This window comes from Panthera leo, chromosome B3 (genome assembly GCF_018350215.1).
Source record: "Panthera leo isolate Ple1 chromosome B3, P.leo_Ple1_pat1.1, whole genome shotgun sequence".
NCBI lineage: Eukaryota > Metazoa > Chordata > Mammalia > Carnivora > Felidae > Panthera > Panthera leo.
Genome location: NC_056684.1, coordinates 122,592,991 through 122,615,198, shown reverse-complemented (window position 1 = coordinate 122,615,198; position 22,208 = coordinate 122,592,991). Strand labels below are relative to the sequence as shown.

The window sequence follows — 22,208 nt, the reverse complement described above, 5'->3', positions numbered from 1 at the left end:
ATAAAATTTAAAAAAACACTCAGATGAATGAGAAAGCTTCCCAAGTCCCTTAGACACACTACAATACTGTGTATGTAATGAAGAGATGTTGGTAAAAGTTAATGAAGTTCTAAATTTTATATACCATTTACCCCAGTGTGGGTTGGACTTTCTTTTTTCTGACTTGATCTGGATTTCAGTACAGACTTATGCTGCTAGCTATGTATATATTTTTACTACCAATTACTGCTATTTCTGTTATTGACACTGTTTTTCAGAACTGTCTTTAATTTTTAAACTATTAAGGGACACTTTGCGCAGACTTTTGAAGCTTTCTGCTCTCTATCTGGGCAGCATGTGTGCATGTGTGCACATGAAGATTTTATTTGCTTAAGGTTTCACATGGATGAAGCCATCAGAGATAGCTTTATGTTTTTATGAGGCTTGTTTCAAAATGTTCAGGAGCATCATTCCTGACTGATAATTTGCAGACGGGAAACTGCTCCTTTGTCTCAAAATAAATAATTGAGAGATGGTTCAATATCATTGTGTGTAAGGGAAAATGAGTTCTAGAGGCCACCCCTAGATCCTACTCAGGAGAAACTCCACACTTAGGGCTGTTTCACTACAAAAATGAATGAGCTCCCCACAGCAATCAATGCCTCATTCATTCCTGAGCCACGTACATGGTAGCAGAACGTTCCTATCTATCTTTGACGAGAGTGCAATTCCAATGTGTGTGATTTAACAGTGTTTAAGAGCCTTTCAGGTTCATTAGATGCTGAGTAATGTATACCTTTATTCTATCCACACGGAAGTAACTGCTAGGGAAGAAGTGTCTATGTCCACTGCAATCCCATCAGGAATGACTACTGGTGTCCCTATAGCCAGCAGAAGCCTAGATAACATCCAGCAGAAGGAGGAAAACACTTTGTGGGTTCTCTTCTGTAACCTGTCCTTCAGACCAAGTACAATACAGAGCCGTAACTGGATTTTTCCCTCCTTTGTCATGTCTCTCCTTCCTACCCTTTTCTCTCAATTCACACGTTTACTGCACCAAAGCCCAGCTCAAACAGCAATTCTTCTCTGAAACAGACTTCCACCTAAAATGTATCTGTTTCCTCTACTCAATTAGAACATCTAGTGTGTGGCACTGAATACACAGTGTCCTGAGTTCACTTACAGATCTCCTCTCCCTTCCTAGATTATGAAGCCTTCAAGCATGGAAACCGCAACTTGTAAAGAGCCACTTAAGTCAGTTACAATATAAAAAAGGTACCGAATTTTTTATCCACTCAGTAAATAGTTACTATACAGCTACAGTACTCCAGCACAGTGGACACGGCTCCTTTCTCGACATGGCTCACAGCTGAGTGGCATGACTGAAGGAATTTGCAATGCCATCTCATCTATAACCGACGCTCAACAAATTTCAAATAACCATAAGAAGAAGAAAACACGTGCCCTGAGAGGAGTCCCATAACAGGTCACAAGGGATCTTTATCTACAAGAAAGAACACTGTTAGCTTCTCGAGGAATTTCCCCAGGGAAGTGGTATAGCTATCTCAGGCAATCAGGCTTAGCTTAGATTAAACAAAAATGTGCAGTGAACTGCTCTGATGACACAGTGTTCTGAAAGAACTCTACCAAATCAAGTCTGATTCTTTTTGCCTCAACAATTGACCTTAGAGATTGAACTTACACTTGACTGAAGCTCCTCTGCTCTCAGACAGAGGTCTCAACACATCAGCTACAATAGTAATAAATGAGTAATGGCAAAGCCCCACTGCTTTCTCACAGCTGCTAGCTTTCAGGGGGAAAAAAAAAAGAAAAAAGAAGAGGAAAAACCAGTCTTCCGAGCCTTAATGTTACATTCTGAAAATTTTCCTTCATCTCAGATAATGAGACTCTTGGGAACACCAAGCTTGACAAAGGTAAAATAATACATATGTTATGTTTTAGACAAGACCTACAACCACAAATGGAGCCACTCGGAGCTACAGCTTGGCTTCGTACTTGCCAAGTCAAAAATACGAAATCAAACGTTACGTGTGTCTAATTCTTGTGATATCAAAGAACTAAACCTTCGTCTGTGTTTTTTCATCTAATTCACAGAGCATGTGGGATGCCTGGGTGGCTCAGTGAGTTGAGCGTCTAATTCTTGATTTCCATTCAGGTCAAGATCCCAGGGTTGTGGGATCGAGCCCCACATCAGGCTCCATGCTGAGCGTGGAGCCTGCTTTAGATTTTCTCTCCCCCCAACCGCCTCCTCCCCCACTCGCACATGCTCTAGAAATAATGATAATAATAATAATTATTACTATTATTATGTATAAAGCACAGCTACCTGTGGGATACAATTCCCCAGTACTCAGATGAGAAAACAGAACCACAAAGCATGTAAGTGGCAAACCCAAGGTCATGCAATCATTCCCCAGTACTCAGATGAGAAAACAGAACCACAAAGCATGTAAGTGGCAAACCCAAGGTCATGCAATCAATCAGCTTAAGCGGGAACCAAAACCTAGGACCTCTACTTTCAAGTCCAGAGTCTTCTTGGTAAAACCTATGGCTTCAAAGAATGCACTAAGTACAGAGCCCCTCACTGACCTGGGAATTTCATTTGTTCTTGGGACACTAAAGAGATTGTGTGACCTTTACCTCTTTAAGGCAGCCCATAAAGTTGTTGCTGACGGGTGAGCCTGGCAAGTCAGCGGTACTTGGGCTTCCTCCCACGTAGAAGAAGTCATCCGAGCCCAGCATGGTGTAGTCCTCCTGAGTGTAGCCCGTTGTGGTAAGGATGCCATCCACAGAGATTGTCACCTGGTGGAGGGACATAGGGACAAAAGAAATCCCAACAATGACTTTATAGTCCAATCAAAATCCGGCGGCTTCCCCTACCTGTGGCATCACTTTCATTAAGATTTTGGTGAAGTATGTTTTTCTAATTTGGTTTGATTTTGGTATATGCAGCCAAGTTCCATTTTCTGGTCTGCCTTCCCTGCGACCCAAGCCTCCAGCATTCCTGTGCAGACTCCCGGGGGACTTTGGTGGAATTGCCAAGATGGGCAACTTGCTTTACCCGCTGTGCTCTTTATTCAGTCAGGCTAGAAAATGGAACTATCCTCAGACGACATCACTTGTCTCAGTTCATTGGTAAAATTTTCATTTATTTTTTGAATGACTATTATTTATGGTGGTAGTGAAAAACAGCAAAGGAGACATTTGACAATGGGTTTGTTAGGGTTGGTCTTTGGTTGTGGATGGTTTTTTCCTTTTTTCTTTTCTTTTTCTTTTCTTTCGTATTCATTTCTTTTGGGGCTCACACCACGCTGACAAACATGCATTCGGGAAGGGAAGGAGAAGGGTTTTGATTTCGATGTGTCATGGGTGATACATGCCATGGACGACCCCAGGACACGAACCCCTGCCCTCCCTTAGCTGCCATCACCACCACCAAGAGAAGAAATGACCCGAACCAAGAAGGCAACTCTAACAAAAAGAAATGAATATGAGGCATACTAACCAAAATGAAAATAATAATAATAATGCCCACAGGGAAGATATAGCACCCACACACCCAACATCCATGAAAGGAGCAGAAGGCAGAGAGAAAAGATGGGGCCTCAAAGCGTGCACACACCATACGCTGACACACCCATGCGAAAACCATCAGGAGCCAAGAGAAAAGGTGGAAGAAAAGGGGGAGGGAAGTGGGCAGGGGTGAGGAGAACCAAAGGGAAGAGTCAAAATCCACTTCACACGTGCATGCACTGAAGAAACCGGAACACAAGATGGAAATAAACACAAAACAAAACAAAACACTGGAAACTACAGGGTCATCTTTCCCCTGCCTGCCACCTCCCTCGCTAAAAAAAGAAAAGAAAAAGTCCAAACCCAACCCCAAAATATATGAAGGATGAGAGGAGAATGAAGAAGAGTGGAGACAAAAATAAAAAGAGGGAAGAGAGTGGAATTGGGCTGATGATTGGCAGGTTGTTAGTAATGAGGAGGAAAACGGGGGAGCAAATTCTGATGCTGATGGGGAAATCCACGAGACAGGAACATGCCATGCAGAGTCTGTATGGAGGACACACTGGCAGAGCTCCCTATGGCCACGGTGGGGAGTAAGGTGAAAGCAGGGAAAACAAGAAGAGAGAAGTAAGAGTACTTTCCTCCCCAGATCACCTGCGGCAGGGCAGCCGTGGCCACACCAAAGGGAAGGAAAAAAGGGATTAAGGAGGGAAGTGGGAAAAGAAAGGAGCGAGAGTGAGAGGGATAGGAAGACAGAGAAGAAAGTCCTCAATAGAAATCCTCTTGTCCCTAGTCTGTAACTTCAAAGTTGCAAAATAACAAAACAAAAGAAAACAAATTTAGCTAAATGGAGAATCTTTCTTTAAAAAAATTTTTTTAGGAAAAAAAAATGACAAACTAGAGAAAAGGAAACCGTCCCAACCAAACTCATCCAAATACCATTTCCAAGACTGGCACGTCCCCTTCCTTTTTTTTTTTTTTTTTTTTTTTTTTTTTACAACAAAAAAAAAAAGACTTGCATTTAATTCAACAACAACAAAAAAATTTAAAAGAAGAAACAAGTCTAAGGAGGATAAAAGGGGGGTTTTGGGGAGGAAAAGGGGGGCAACACACGGCAAACCCAAAAAAAGAGACAATAAGAATGATATCTACCAGACAATGTAGTTTGTTTACCATAGCGTGTCCGATGCCTGAGTGCTTTGCGGAAAAGGGGGAAGAAAGGAAATTAAAAATTGTGAACAGAACGATTGTTAATTAAAAAAACTAAAAACAAAGATGAGTCGTTAGGGTGTTAGTACATTAGTCGGTTAGTAAAATGACACATTGCATGAATGATCTTGTGTTAGTTTTTCAAAAAAAAGGCACCCGACACAGAAAAAGAGAGTGGGGAAGACAATGAGACCAGGACTCTATGGAAAACCTTGGCAGCCAGGGCACAGCTAGGAAAGGAGCTGCAGTCCACCTTGTCACGTAACCCCCCTTCTTCCAAATACCACTCAGACCACACCTCACCCCAGTTAGAATTAGCACCATACTTACTTTCCAAGAGCTCTTCTGAATGAACACCCTTTCCCTTCCCACCCTCTAGCACATACACAGTCCACCTATCCTGAAAGAAAATACCCCTAAAGTTTACCATTTCAACATGTAGGTAGATAGTTAGAGCTCAAATACCAATGCACTGGGCACTTTTTTAATATATATATATATATATCTATCTGACTCAGACTATTTGCATGAATGATTACGACTTTCAGTAGAACGACAACAACAACAACAAAAAAAACAGAAAGCATTTACAGGTCACATCTAGCATAGGAAGGCTACAACTCTAGCTCACTCTGGCTTTCCACAGGCAATTAAAGACCCATGGAAGCTCTTGATTTTGTGTGGATGTGTGCAACAGGAGAGGGACATCCTCCTCTTTCCTTTCTTCTTCATTTACAATAACTGTACTGTTGGAGTGCATAAAAATAGTTGGGAGTCTTCTTTACTACCCAATGCAGTTATTATTTTGTTTTCTTTGCCAGAATGCTTCCCATTGGAATGGCTCTACCCCCATTCTCCTTTAGAAAATGCTTTTCAAGCTTTGAAGCAATTTCTCCTATGGATAGCAGAGAGGACTGGCAGGTTAAACATGATTAAAGAAGCCCTACAATTAGTCTCCGCTTGCTATTTTCAAATATTCAAATGCCAGCACACCCTGAGCTGGGTGCGAGGCCGGGCAGCTGGAACACTGGAAGACTGGTAACCCCAGTTTTGTGTTCGTGGTTTGACTAATGTGGCATTACAGGTAAAGCAATTCACATGAGGGCCAAGTTCAAGGTCGGATTTTAAAACAAAACTGAAAACAAACCCAAAGAAACGTATCACTACCTTGTCCTTAATCCCAGTTACAGTTTGGAATAGGCAATCCACATTCCTTCCTTTAAGCAGAACTCCCAGTGAAGTGTCTGCCTTTGATCCTGACTCGGCTCAAAGGTAGAATCATGAGTATATGACCAAGAAGGAAGAAATGGGCAAAGTTCTGCTCCATTTAGTAATGAATACTCCAGGAAAGTCAAGTAAGCATTCCTCAGATGAATTTTTGCCACAGAAGCCATTCAACCTTACCAAAAAGGTAGATGAGACAGTCATAAGCTTGTTATCAAATATTTATGAAGCAATTTACAGTTTAATTGAAATAGACAGGGGCTTCCAACCCCTTCAAATGTATCCTACAGAACTAAAAAAGATGTTATAAATGTATTCTTAATGGGCAAAATAATCATCTTAGATGATTCAGCACGGAAAGGATTTGCAAAATCCACTCTGGTTTTCTGAGATTTCCCTCTCTTTCAATAAATTGCATTTAGATGCAAAATTAAGTCAGGATTTCAATGAAGTCCAATTTTGGGCGCACTCTCTCTATGAGATTCATTTTCCTTCTGCCAAGAAATGCCCCAACACCCTAGGGCCTCTGTAGCCTTGTCCAGAACTGAGAGCTCTACTTAGCTGCATCGCTGGTGACAGACAGACACAGGCACCTTCACGACAGACTACTCAGATTGTAAATCGTGCACATGTCACAGTAAGTCTAGCACCCAGACCATGGAGGAGCTCATAATCCTTCTGGAACATAAGGTGCTTTGCATATTTAGCCACCACATACGGCTGGGGAGGATTATAATCACCATTCACGAATGGAAACTGTGGTGTGGAAAGGTGAAATGGCTTGTCCAAGGGCACTGAGGGAGTTGGGTCTTAGAACATGGAAGAGAAATCCTCCAGGGTTGCTTTCCTCTGCTTGCTGACTGAAACAGCACAACCAATGTTTGAATAACACTTTAGTTTATCCCCCGCTCAGTTTATAGGACGGAACTGGGGCCCAATTCTATTTTAGAGAAATGTTTTCAGTAGAAATAAAAGTGAGCCTTTCTCCAGCTAATTGGAATCATTCTGGAATGGCAAAGAAGTGTATGGAGTGGGAGAGAATCAGAGAGACAGGCTGACTGGTAAGAACCACAACCCGACCCTGCTCCTCAGTACATGAAAATTCTCCCCTCCGCTGACTAAAGGGTGTTACCATGTACCTGCCAGTCAAAACTGGCAAAAAGGTTATATCTTATTTTTTGGTCTAGTCTCTACAACTCAAATACATCACACCCTTAAATGTTGGCAAATGGAAATTCGACTTGGGCCCTCTTGACAGCTGAGCTGTGTCAGTATGTATGGTGGATTATTAAAGAAAACATCAGCAACTGGACTGTTTGGTCTTAGAAGAAAAACAGAACAGTGATTCAAAATGTCCAATCCATAGGTATTAAGATGAGTGGGGGCTCTAAGTCTTGAGTTATTTGGTAACGTCACAGCAGATAGAATAGAGATGCCTTCTTCAACGTACCTAAGTGTTAAATGGGCAGTTTTGAATACTGTGTGTTCCCAGCATGTGTGAGCCTTCTCCATTCACATAATAGTATTAAAGAGTTACACTTTTATCAAATGGAAAACATATGCAAACACCTGTCAGTTCTTACGCTTTCCTATTTACATTAGAAGGCACCGAATCAATCATATTGCAGAAGAAAATTTGATAAGCACTTTCTGGAAATTTGCATAATGTTTTCTGATTAATAAAGGCTGAATGCTATCTAACTGGGTTTAATGACTAATTCACAAGGAGAAACACCAAGTGAAAATAGCAACCTGGAAAAGGCGGTGTCGGCACAGACCTGGACTTTCACAGGACTTTTTCTGGACTTTTTCTCTTCACTGATGTGGCCTGATTGAGGTGTTGATATTATTACTGTTGTGACTATTATTATTAGTTATGAAACCGAAAACCACTTCACTTGGCTAAGGCTTTCTGAGATGTTGTCACCTGACGGAGTCGCCTGCTCAGAATCAGCAAGCGATGGGAGTTCTCAAGCACGAACAGAACCAGGAAAGGCTGCTCCAAAGTTGACATTTTTATTTGGGTCCTTCCACTTTCCAGGCCTCCCAGTCAACTGAAGAGTCTCGGAGGTAGAGACAGGGGCAATAAAGTAAGAGCGGCACACCAAGGAACAGAGAAACAGAGGAATTCAGAAAGATTCCAGCTAATTCATTGGAAGGCTAGAGGTTAACATAACAGTGGGGCAGGGAGGGGGGTGAAAGTGGAGATGGGGTGGTAAATTAAAAGGAGGAGAAAAAGGAAGACTTTCTGGAAGGAATTAAAATCATGGCATCATGACAATGGCTAACTTAATTAAAAAGAAAAACATATATTCAAAAAATGAGGAAAATCTAGCAAGCTGCAGAAACAAAACGCTGTCCCTAATTGAATTTAACAATACAAGATTTCAATGTAATTAAGAAAATGATAAAAACCAAAGCAGAATAAAAGGAATGAAAGTACTTTTAACTTTTATTATCTATACAACTGAATTTTCTTCTGGACAAAAAAAAAAAAAAAAAAAAAAAAAAAACAAGCACAGTAGAGAACTGAAGTATGAGAAGAAACATATTTTCATCATTTTCCTTGTGGAACTGCAGAGACTGGGATAATGTTAGACTTCGACAAATCCAAACCTGTTTCTACACCCTTCTCCAGCTCATCCAGCACCTGCTTCACAAACCTCCTCCCCAGCTACCTAAGAGGAGCCTCCGGGCACCCTCTCCCCTCAGCCATTACCTGCCGAAGGTTGCGTGTCACTTTGACATCGTGCCAGGCATTGTCGTTGAATTTTCCATTCACTGGCTCCACAATGGCCTCAAAGGCCCCGGACCCCAGGTTAATGACCAAGGAGACCGCGCCATCCTTCAGAGCCAGGTTGACATAGTCAGCCGACTTGCCCGTGTGCAGGATCAGCCCATTCCGCTGCCAGGTCTTAAAGGAGAGGGTGATTTCATCACTGCTGCTCTGGATCGGGTTCTGAGACAGGTCGTAGCACAGGTACTCAGAGCCTCGGAACGTGGCCACGTTCTCCTCTCGAGCTGCAGGAAAAGGAAAGAGGAAAGCAGTCAACACTTGACTGGCATGAGTCAGATATACGCGAATACCAAAGAGAACACATCCCCCAGGGCAATGCCCCTGCCAGTGAGCCCAGGGCAGCACAAGCTCCCTCCGACTCTTCCACCACCAAACCTGTGTCTAAGTACCACGGAAACCACTAGAGACAGTAACTGCAAAAAAGCTACGTCTCCTCACAGGGGTAGAAGACCAGCACAACGGTACAGGAGAGCTTGCTGCCTTTCCTTCACACTTTCTCAGAGGAAAACCTGGAGGGAAATTTTATGCTACATGGTAAAGTGAGGCTTACATTGCTTTTGCTTCAATGATGGCTTTTCAATGCTTATGCCAGAGCTGGTTTAGAATGGATAATTAACTCTTCTGACAAAGGGTTCTTTGGCTCTAGGTACCTTTTATTGACCAATAACTAGAAATCAATTACCCTGAAAGATCTGTCTCTAATTTCCATCCATCAATAATAACCCAGCTAACTTTGGTTTCCATGGTAGAGTCCTGAGCCCAGGGGAATGTGACAGGGATACTAAATAGGAGGTTGAACCAGAAAAAAAGGTGATCAAGCAGATGAAGAAAAAGGGATAGAATGAAATTTGGTAATATGCTGTGACAAGACAGCAATAGCTCCCTTAGACACAAAGGGATCTCTGCTCCAGGGGTCTCTGATTTACATGGCCCTTGGTGGACCATCCTAGAGAACATCTTTCCCCCATAGGACTAGGGGTCTGCAGGGCCAAGACAGCATTCCAGTGAAGCACACGCTCTCTTTCAGAGCCATACACTGGGATCCTCTAGTTTCCTACCCGGAGAGCCCAAGGCCTGTTTCCAGGGCTTGTGCAGGCCTCTTTCCTGGACTCATTTTCCAATAGCAAATCATGCACTGGTGTGCATACCTTAAGATCTGAGGGCTAGGAATGGGGGACCCTCTGCAGGGGTTTGGGCAGAGCTTGGCCACATGGGCATCCATGCACATTTATACGAGAGCCCTTGTGGATACAGGGAGGAGCCAAAGGTAGAAAGAGGAGGGGGACAGGCCACAGGCTGACAACCAGAGGGGCTGGTTCTCCCTGTGCCAGCAACTCCCAGTGCAGAATGCTGAGGAATCCAAAAATTCTAAGTGTGCACCTGGCTTACCACGTAGTTTCAAAGGTATATTTGTCAAGATAAGAGGATAAAACAAGTTTTATTTTTATTTGTTGATGTAATTTACAATTTCAACACACACCCTATGGCCTTCCTTGTGTTCTTCTGCCAAGCCTACTTCATCCCAGGGTTGGCCAAAACCTATCAAAAGCACATCATTAATGAAAGGAAATGGGCAAGAAAAGGTGGGACATGCAGTTTCACGTTCAAGAATGGGGGCTACCAAATAAAGTAGAGCACATTCTATTTTCTCTTCTAGAACCACACTTCAGCCTTAGTAACCAAAGTCCACTCTACTTCAGCTTAGCTCCTTACCAACCATCACAAGCAGCCCTTGCTAAGTCACTTAGGTAAAATAAACATATTCTCATCATGAGGTAAGAGCTGAGGTCATCATATGGGAGAGATGACCACCCACTACATACTATATTAAACTGATCATAGCATCAAAAGACATCATTAAAACATGAACCCCAACTTCATACTCCAGAGAGTTAAAGATCAGGTTTGCCCTGTGTATTCCAGAGGATCTCAATGATGTGTCTACCTGCATATTCCTTTTTGCACGCACCCATACACACACACACCACCACCACATTAGTATAAGCAAGAAGACCTGTTCACCTATAAATGACCACAATGTCTCCTCCACACGTATAAGTAACAAGTACTACTTGGCACATAAGCCATGTCTAATGCATTTTACCAAACAGAGCCAAAAAAATAAAATCATGGAGCAGCAATTTGATACCATCTGTATGTTTGAAACAGATCTGTCCAACCCCCTAGCACCCTGTCTATTGCCATGATCTCTCCTCTCATTTCTGAAGAAACGGCTTTGTTAAAATGCAACTGGATGAGCCTTTGTTTCGTGCACCAGGAGGTAAGCCTGTCTCGAGGAAAAGACAGCAAATCAAATGCAGTTATCACCACCAAACTCTTCTCCTATGGATGCAAATGTGCATGGAGCCAATTACTATGCCTGTCCTTGGCACCACATGTGGTATATTAACGGGTGTCTTCTATACACATTTAAGTTCTACCTTATGTGCCCACCGAACTGAGATAAATGAACAAGGAAATGAGTGCCTCTAAAAAGATGCTTAAGTTAATCATTGAGTACCCCTCAAAGGGGAAAGGCTTGACTGAGAACACTAAGGCACCAGGATATCATTTGATGTGCTATGTGGTGCTTAATATTTGACATGTAATTAAACCAAGGAGTATATAAAAATAAGTTTTAGAGCTTATAAGGGATTTTAGAGCCTGCCTTATTTAATGCCCTTATTTTATCAAGGAAGAAACTGAAAACTAAGAATAAGTGAGTTACCCAAGACCACAGTCAGCCCGTGTTACTCTGGACTTCTAGTGCCTATTTAGACTTTTCTCTAAATATGCTTTTACGCATAGCTCTGGATGTACCTCATGTTCCTACTCTAGTACCCAAACGGCATAAATGACTCCACAGAACCATGCACTAATTTACAAACCATCCCAGACCTTGGATAAATTGAGCCAGAAACCTATTCCCCCCAACCCCATGTAAATCACAGTTGCTCACCAAAACTAGTATTTCCCTTTCACCCTTGGAATTTGGGCATGCTTAAAGCAAAAGGACTTGTTTTATGTGGAAGGCCATAGAAGAAAAATGACATCATTGTAGAGAAGAGAATATCACAATAAATAAACAAGAAATAAAACCAACGTGAGAAATCATCTATGTAAATCACATGCATATTTATGCTAATCTGTATGCAAATCAGCCAAATGAAGATTTTTATGTAGCCGAGCAGGTTCCTTTGCAAGTATCTAACAAAAATGCTGTAACACTTCACAACCGTCCCAATCTCCTCATTCAGTAACTTCTCCAAATTCACCTCTTCCTAGGGCTGGCAGAGGCTACCAAGAGCATCACCCCAGATGCTGGTTATCTCCTCCACATTATCAACACACAATGGACAATGGAAAGCCACTCTCTGAGTCATATTCTAGATAAGCAACATTGTAACATTTTTGAGGTACCGGATGCTTTCCTCCTGTGTGGGAAGGAGACTCACTGGCAGTGCATGACCCTGTTTTCAAAGGAGCAAATGAGGGCCATGGAAGGAGAGTGAGGACCTTGAAAAAAAAATGTTCCTTTGCATACTCCTGCAACTGATTTTCTCCTAAGATTCCAATCTGTCTTAATTTCCCTCTGGTAGCCAAAGCTTAAGCACTGTCTTACCACCTTGAAAACCATACTGAATTGACAGTGAACATAACTAAAAGGCACAAAACTAAATAGTGACAAGCACATTTCTAAGCCCATTCAATTCTCCAAACTCTCCATTAGAAAAATGTAATATTGCCCCAAATCTGCTTCTATACTTAGTGTTTACACAGAGAAGGAGGTTGAAGAGACATTGCAGTCACCTTGTATGTATTCAAACTAAATAGGTAGAGAAAACAAAGGCAGGGGATTATGTAACAGAGTACACAACAGCTTAGCATAAAGCTACAGCTTGGCAAGAGGGCATGCACTGACATGGCTAATGGACTGTTTAGATCCACTTAAATTATATCACCCCAAAGTTTAGAATCAATTGCATAAGTGTTAAAATAAAAATGTTATTCTCACTGCATGGAAAGCAGAGCTCAACTCTGTACAACAACAAATCGTTTACCCATTATTTGTAAATGTCCAAATGATTAAATACTAGATGCAATCTAGATATGTATAACCCAAGATTTTAAATCAGTTTGTATAAGATATGTAAAGTACTGATCTTTCAAAAGGCTTGTTAATCCAACTATTATATATAAATAGCATTAACAAGCATTTATTCAATTCTATTTTCCACTCTCTCCCCACCAAAAAAAAAAACGCCCAACCAGTGATTTATATAGTAATATCTCTATTTCTCTGAGAAACTGCAAAAGAGATTAAAATATTCAGTGTAATATGTTTTTACTATGCAATCTAATAAGTGTGGAGAAATGCATATCACTGTTTAATTGGGTCTGTGCTTTCTGATAGCTTGGTGTCTCAGGCTTTGAGATCAAGAAATCCAGGCTTTATTCTGAAGGTTATGAGGAGCCATTGCACAATTTTACTGAAAGGATGGAGGGTCCCATGTGTTTTTAAAAGAACACATAATCTTTTACAAAAATATTTTGCAAGTCAACTCATATTGGGTTGAATGTGAACTGAAAAGAAGAGGGAACTGAAGGCAGAGAGCCCAGTTAAAAGATGAGAACACATTTGAACTGCTTTTCTGAGGGTGCCTGGGACTAGTTCAACTTGGATGTTGACACCATCCACAAGTAAGGTTTGCCTTGCACTGGGCAAGAATGCAAGCAAAAGGCTCTCAGGTAGTGGCAAAGGCAGAGGTACTGGCAAATCACCGACCATGAGAAGAAGCCAGAGTTTGGACATTTACGATCCAAATGAGCCACGGAACACCAAGGACGGGAGGTAAATATTGAGGAACAATGATACGACGTCAGACATGAAAGGGCTCAAGCGAGAACATGTCAGGCATGGGTAAAGGAGGGTTCTAGGCCCATCTGCAAATACACGTTCACAGTTGTGTAAATGTCCTATATTTCCAATTGCTTTCTTGTTATTTGTGGTCTCTCAACACTCTAAGAGGTCACCTTGCTATGATTATGCCAGTGTGAGGAACTAGAAGCACATAGTTTAGATGGGTTATCCAGGGCACTAAGAAGCATTTAGGCTGGTTCCAAATCCTTTGTCCTCTGATTCTCATTCCAATGCTTTTGCTATGACATCATATCACCATTTGGCCAGGAACTCAAACTCTCAGAGGAACAGATGCCTAGAACCCCACTTCTGCTCCTACAACTGAATGAAGTTCAATGTGTCAAAAGGAGAAACCATGGACAATGACTGTAAGAGCCCACTCACACAGCAGGAGCCCAAGAAGAGGAACAGAGTGAGGCTGCCTTTAGCCCAAAAGTCTCTAGTAGCAGGCTGGAGAAAGTCAAACTGGGAAGCCCATACTCTTCGCCTCCATCAGAGGCGCTTGGAAATGGAATTTTCAGACACCACTTGGAAGAGCCTATTAAAATGCTAAGCCCTCTGGAGTGGCTGTAACCACTGGCCCTGAGCAGAACACCTGCAGTGTTCGAAGAAAGGGAGTGGGAACCAGCTTCCTGAGGATGCACCTCAGAGACCTGGGCAAAACTGCTCTCGTCTCTGAGTCCTTTGTCCTTCAGCTGGCCTCCATGCTGCAGTGCAGTACTTTAGTCTGCAAGATGAAAAGATAACCCTTGTTATGTTATCCTGGACTGGCCCTGAAACTCACGAGGCACAAAAATACAAAGGCTGCTGCTACCCTCCCCACCAGACAACGGGATGGCCTGTGGTCCTGGGGCCAGCATGCTGATGCCTTTCCCCTGATGCACAGACTCAGCAGGGATGATGGCAGTGTCTGTCCTCCAGTGGTGCAGGTGCAGTGAGAGGCTCCAGGTTCTCAAGCTGTAAAGTGATACATCACTCAGTTCTTCTGGCCACTGCTTCCTGGGCAAAGACACAGTGATGGTGATGAAAGAGCAGGGGGTACACAAGGCAGAAATGAACTTACAAAGAAATCCACAATTGCTTAATCGCTCTGCTCACTCCTAGGGACGCTGCATATTATCCACTCAATCCCAAAAGGTGTCTTGAGCTAACGTGGCAATTGCGGTAGTTTGCTGGCAAAGGAACAATTATAAGGCAAAGGTGAGTTTGTTCTTACACAATTCTATTCCCTTTCCATGAAACCTGCTAAGAATCCAACTTCCAGAACAAGAACTCCCACCTCTAAGGAAGCTGTGGGCAGACCCCCCCCCCCCCAGTTAATAGATGGGCTGTGAGATTATCATATTTGTAAAAATTAGGGAAAAGCAGAAATCCTTTTTACTAGAGTGTATTCCTAATGCCACTTCCTGCTAGAATCAGAAGAGGAACACACTGATTGAGTAAGAAAGGCAAAAGACTGTACAAGTGAGTGCCCTCCCTGTTCTTGCTGTCCCCTTTCCCTTACAATGTATTTTAGGGCCAAACAAAGCATTCAGATAGATCAAACTGCAGAACTATCCCCCAAGGGGAAACGATGAATCCTTTACCTGCCACATCCCATCATACAGGTATTTTAAAAGCAGAGTGTACCAGCAGAGAGCAAATTGTGTTGCTATGAGCAATCCTGAACTAAAACACACACACACATACACACACACACACACACACACACACACACACACACACACACACACACACAGAGGAAATCTGACCTCCTGGAGCCATTTCCAACCCTTATCCTCAGACTCTGTAGGAAAGATGCAGCAGAGAAATAAATGGACTTTTCCACGCTGCCTGGGTCACTCACTAGCCTGCAGATGCTTCTTGAAAGTGATGAGAAGGAAAATAGTAAATCAAGTTGTCACTTGGAAAATAAACAGCTAGCATCCTGGCGAGGGAAGTCCACAAAAGAATGGCCTGGAAAATCACGCTTCACTGAAATCACTAGAAAGCTAATGGCATCCTGAAGACTGCATTTCTCTCGATTGCATTATAATAAAAGTTAAATTTTCTGTTCATTCATTTAAAGACCAAGGATTTTCAGGTGCCTACTATGCACCAGGTGATGTGCCCAGTACTGAATGAACTTAAGCCGCATGGCAACCCTGTGAACAGGAATAATTAGCTAACACTTTACTGAAGATAAGCAGATGTAAAGCTACAACTCAAGTGCCTACTAAGTGCCAGACCCTGACCTAGACTCACACTAAACAGGGGACCCTCCTGTAGCACAGGGTATAGTGGGACTTTGGACCTAATGACATGGAGCGTAATGATGGAAGTCTTTGATTTGGACAGACCTGGGTTGGACAGCCAGCTCTGGCATTTACCTAATTCTATGGAACCTTAGTTGATTACTTAGCCCTTATTATCTAACCCTCAGTTTCCTAATCTACAAAATGGGAATAGCCAGAGTACGTATTTCATGGAATTGCTGTGAAATACCAATCAGATAAAGTCCACGACCCAGTTCCCAGAGGCAAGGTGTTTGTGGCGGAAGTGGTGGTGGTAAGAATACACACTCAAATAATTACAATTTAGCGTAGCAAATGTTTAATAGGTGACACAGACACACTGAAGAAGGAATAATTGACCCTGGGTGTTGGGGAAGTTGCCACACAGGAGGTCAAACATAAGCCGTGTCTTGAAGTATAAGTAAGAGTTCACCACACAATATAGGATGGAATTCTAGTTACAAGAAAGAGCATCTTCAGTGGCGTAGTCATTAGAAAAGCACAGAGTGTTCAGGGAATGGTGAGAAGTTCAATGTGTAAGGGGCAGAGTAATGGGCACATCTTCTTTGCCATATCTTGAGGCACTAGAGTTGGAGAATCAATAGAGGAGAGGAAAACTTCAGCTGGTGAGTGGCACAATTGTGCTTATCTTGTATTAGGGGTTCAGTGGGTGGGCAAATTGCTGGAACGGTAAGGAAGGATCCAGAAGACAAGGTAGAATAGATATTGCTATGAAACCATGACCTGAGGCAATTCTGCTGCATATGCCTGCCTACCCACTTATAATAATTTATGTAATAAATTATTTTCACTTAACCACCTGATCTATAGAAGTCAAATGGTAATCATGTTTCTTTCACTACAGGCTTTTCATTTTAATTGTGGGTCAAACAGGCATTGAACACAAACAACACACTCTATCTTATAAAGGGAACTGCATTTCCTTGTCCCCACAACTCCACAAGAACATTTCCTCCCCTTTCTCTGGAACAGAACAGTTTTAGAGTAACACTTGGACCTTCTCTCCTTTACTCATTTGTTTCCTCCAATGAGAGGAGTGGTTCATCTGGTTGGTGACTAAGTAAGAGTCTGACACTCATAGGTCCACATTTCTTAATTAGGTGGTCACTATTCCCATGTGAACAGTCTCTCTCTTTATCCTTCATATCTGCCCTTCCTACTATGACAGAGTTTTCCTCTAAATTCTCCCATGCAGCAAACCTATCAGAGTGGACTCTGTCCCTGTAGAAGAATGTCTGGTTCTCTAGCTCTTCTCCCTAGGGCTGAGTAGTTGAGTTTAACTCAGGGGGAGAATCACAAGGAAGCCCAATTTGACCACAGATCAAAGCCACATTCTTTAACACAGCTCTACCAACAACAGAACTGATATTTAGATCCTTGACCTGACCACCAATTTGACTCTTATATCTGTTCCTCAACTGATTCAGAATGTCATGGTTGTGACCTCAGACAACCAGTCCTTGGATCGCTTTCACTTTGGGAAGATAATAGGCACATTTGGAACTAAGAACTACATGAGGTAAATGACAAGTAAATATATCAATTATAGCAATAATATTAAAGCCAGCTCTGTGACACAGTGTTTACTAACATACATTTCTTGAAGTTACGTGGAGGATATGGGTGATTATAATGGAGAAGAATTTAACTATGGTTGCTCTCCTGGAGATAAGTTTTAGATTGAGATTTGATGGATTTGGATTTAAAAAAATTACAGAAATTACATGCACTTCCAAATCTACATATCCCCTTTCACCCTTGGACCAGTCCAAAAAGAATAATCTGAACACTTATGTTTTCTTTTTAACCTGCTTCTTTTTCAAAGCTACACAGTAAGTAAGGCAATTGCACTGGAGTACCAAATGACTCTGTGATACTATAAATCATGGACCTGATGAGGGCAAAAAAAGTTACTAGGGACAAAAGCTGGAGAAGAGACGATGGAAGACTGTAGTTCTGATACAAATAGAATTGATTACAATGAGAAATATCCCCTCTGATTCTAGAGCAAGAAGCAGATCACCTGAAATGATTTTTTTTAACACTGGCACCTATACTGACCTAATGGCTACCTAAATTAGATACTCACTGTATCCACATATACTGTTCAGAAAGGAATCTAAAAGTTGTGAAAGGTTCACAGAAATTGGGAAAACCCACAGATATTAAGATATATAGAAGCAATCAATGTGGATTTTTAAATCCATATGGACTTCTAAAATATTTATTTCTACCGAATCTCTTTCATCCAAGATGAAAACAAGTAAAGAATCCTCCATAACAAATCATCACCATAGCATCAGAAGAAACCTTGGAAGATGCTCTAACTGACCTGCAACCTCAGTAAGTCTGTATCTAAATCATCTTGGTGGTAGAACTATCCACCTTTAAGTATCCAGAGAAAATAGGACTTTTCAGTATTATGTGAAACTTCCTACAGATATTTCAGGAGCTCGAGTGGATCCTGATCCTAAAAGAAGAAGAGATCTAGAGACTGCCAAGCTTCATGGTGATGATCAACAGGGAAGCATAATGTGTTAAAGGTTTTTACTTTTATTATCTCCTCCACTTGGCCCAGAATATATAGAGAATAATGAACATAAATTGAGGGTGGCCAATAAACTTTGCCTCCACTAATTTACACATACACACACACACACACACACAATCACTAACCATTATATATTACAGCTCTATACATTTATAACAAGAATAGAAAAACACAGAAGCAATCTATACACCAATTTCAGTTAGTGTTTACTTCTGGGGAGGGAGAGAAGAAATGGCACCGAACCACAGAGGTACTCAAATAGGACTAAGTCTTTATAAAAAGAGTGTAAAGCAAAAAAAAAAAAAAAAAAAAAAAAAAGGCAAAACATTAAGATTTGTTCAAGCTGGGGAATAGCTAAACCAACATTTATAATATCCTCTACTATAGGGACTACGTTTGAAATATTTCATACATTTTTTAAAGGAAAGTTAAATTTCGGCAGATGATCCCGGTGAAATACCTAATGACCCAATAAATTGTGAGTGATTCCTTGTTTATTTTACACATTGATGTCAACTCCTCAATCCTATCCTGTGAGCACCAGTTTTTCATGCCTTTTTGAAATCTCCCATGTATCCCCGAACGTGTCAACTAAAGACTTGTGGAATTGAACTGAAATGCAGTTGAACTGATCACAGCAACTCCAATGTCACCAGTTCTCCTGCCTCCTTGTCGCCTCCCCCACTCCTGGAGACCCACTGCTCAGCCAGGAGGAGATGCTGACAGAAGCCAAGGGAGGAGCTGAGAAAACCTGCATTTGTTACTGAGGGAGCACTTAACAGCATGTGCGGAGACTCAACCCAGGGGAGTCCAGGGTATGTCACAAATCCATCTACACAAGCCTCCCAACCCTTTTTTCCCCACAGCAGAATACAATCGTCCCAGCTCTTTAAGAAAATCCCCACTGAGAAACCTGAATCTGTGCCCATGCCTTTGGCCTCCCCCTGAAGCAGGCAGCTCCGTTCCTCCTTTGTTAGCACTGTGGCTCTAGCCTACAAGTCTAGACAGAGTGGCTTGTTAAAAGGCCTTGGAGTCAATGCCTGGACAAGATCAATAAGGCTTTTTATGACACAATGAAAACTTTCTATTTTGTTAAACGCGGCTAATCTACCATTTCTGCAGTACTTCTTAAAGCTTTCAGCACTGAGCACTACAGCCCAGGTGATTAAAACCCTGTTCAGAGACACAAACCAGGGAACTTTGCCAATGTGGATGCACAAATCCTAGAAACCTACACCGTGTCTTCTTTTATAGCTAGGTGTGCATCTCCTTTTCCTCTGAAGAAAATGACCATGGCAGTGGAGGAGATGAGGGTAGATACTGACAAAAATTAAAACTGTCCCATTCCAGGGCTCCCAAGAAGAGAGTGACAATGCCCTGGGTCTAAAGTAATTAAATGAAAGTATTTGAACCCAGGGGTTGATGAAGATGGGGTATGTTGAAAGGGGGTGGGGAGGGTAAACTCTCTAAAATGCAGGCAGACAGGGGCGCCTGGGTGGCTCAGTCGGTTAAGCCTCCGACTTCAGCTCAGGTCACGATCTCACGGTCCGTGAGTTCGAGCCCCGCGTCGGGCTCTGGGCTGATGGCTCAGAGCCTGGAGCCTGCTTCCGATTCTGTGTCTCCCTCTCTCTCTGCCCCTCCCCCATTCATGCTCTGTCTCTCTCTGTCTCAAAAATAAATAAACGTTAAAAAAAAAAAATTAAAAAAAAAAATAATAAAATTAAAAAATAAATAAATAAAATGCAGGCAGACTTAAAAATCAAGTGACCTGATCTAAGAAGCCTAAATAAAGGAGAAAATCTTTAGTGACTGCAAACTCAGTTATAGTACCAATAGTATGCATAAAACTACAATAAAGTGCTTACTTCATTATCATCATTTCTTCTACTTCTTCTTTTTTAGAGGTAGAAGACTTTTTGTTGCCATAGTGTACAAAGGACAGGAAATTAACATTTATTAAACCTATTATTATGTTCCAGGCTCTTATAGAGAGTCCCAATACTATACACATAGTATTTGACAAAAATTAACCAAGACTTATTTTGATGACTTCAGATATACGAGTTCAAAACACTTACCATGAGAACCCATGTAATATTAATTAATTAATAATTAATATTAATATAAATAGATAACATATCTGTGTTCATGTGTCACCTGAAAGAGGAGCTTTTCTACTGGAATACTTGGTATTTCACAAAAGCCCTGTGAAATAAAGTTTTACCAGCCTCACGTTACAGATGACAGAGCGGAGGTTCACAAGGGATATACCTATACACTACCACAGCTAATAAGAAGCAGATTCAAAATACAAGCTAAGGTCAACTTCCAAACACTATATGCTGTCCCCCAGGTCATGCTGCCTCCTGCTGAGGGCTGCATATCTTTGCAAAGACCTTTGTCAATAGTATTCCTGTGGGAGGTGAACTACTCATCTCTTTAAAAACAAAACAAACCCATTTGCATAGCATGCATGTCACATTTTCCAAGCCACTTTCATGTACACTATCTAATTTTGTAAAGCACCCTTTGACAGCTTCTATAGGAACCTCTCTCTGCCCAACAAAGCAAACAGTGAGATGAATTAACCACACACTTTGGGACACAAATACAGATCCTAAGAGCACTAAAGAAAACTGTAGGAATTCTGCACATTTCCAACACTGGAAATACACAAGTGCTAAAAACAAAAACCACTCAATTATGAGAGCATAAATAAGGAAATCCACTTTTGACGCAATGAATCTAAAATGGAAATCCTCTTTTTGAGTCAGAATGATTCACAAACCATTTACAGATGTTGCATCACCCCCAACAAGCTCACTGAAGCTCCAGGGCCACACAGCTGGACTCCAGCTTATGATAGCAGAAGTTATAGTCAGAAATATGCTCAGGGCTTGCAGAAGAGAAAAAGGTTAGTTGACTTATGATCAAAAAGAACACAAAAAACAGGAATTGTAAGACTCTGAAATAGACACTCATTTGTACTTTGTATAGTCATTTACAATGGATATTTACAGGGGCCCCTGGACGGCTCGGTCAGTTAAGTGTCTGACTCTGTGTCAGGCTCTGCACTGACAGCATGAAGCCTGCTTGAGACTTCCTTCTCCCTCTCTCTCTGCCCCTCCCCAGCTTGCTCTCTCTTTCTCTCCCTCTCTCTCAAAACATAAACAATTAGAATGGATATTTACAGTTCCAATGTCAATAAAACCAAAATCCTAACCTTCTCCGGCAATACTAGTTAATATTTATCAGTGGCAATTTTTTATCCAAGGGTTATGATAAAATAATGAATGATTTGGATATCCCAACTGTGATATGAAGATGCTGCATAGAGGATCCCAGACTTACAGAAATTAGGATATACATACATAATACCAGTTGGTCAAGGTTTCTCATCATACTAGCTAGGTGACTGAATCAGAACAAAGAAAAGTAAATCAGGGTACATTAAAACACTGTCCAAGAGTTAAAAACATAAAGGAGACTGGTAGCTCATTCCTGCCAGATGTGGTGAGACCCCCATGAAGATGTCAATAAAGATACATTTCAATATGGTAGCAATTGAAGTCTAAGAGGAAGTGGACCAAATCCCATTCTCTGATTTAAAGGGCCAGAAACAGTCTTATCCTTCTTCAGGAGTCACCATATGGTGAGAGACTGACTATCCCAACTAATGAACATGTGACTGAGACATCA

General features: G+C 41.6%; 1 protein-coding gene across 9 annotated transcripts in view; it reads right to left on the bottom strand.

The window, feature by feature from the left end:
* Positions 1–22,208, bottom strand: part of NRXN3 (neurexin 3) — a 1,573,300-nt gene that overhangs the window by 1,112,741 nt on the left and 438,351 nt on the right. For all 9 annotated transcript variants that reach the window (XM_042943952.1, XM_042943953.1, XM_042943951.1 and 6 more), the window contains 2 exons: positions 8,666–8,967; positions 2,641–2,802 (listed from right to left, as the gene is read on the bottom strand). In XM_042943952.1, the coding sequence (XP_042799886.1) occupies positions 2,641–2,802; positions 8,666–8,967 (464 nt within the window). The remainder of the gene's footprint in view (positions 1–2,640; positions 2,803–8,665; positions 8,968–22,208) is intronic.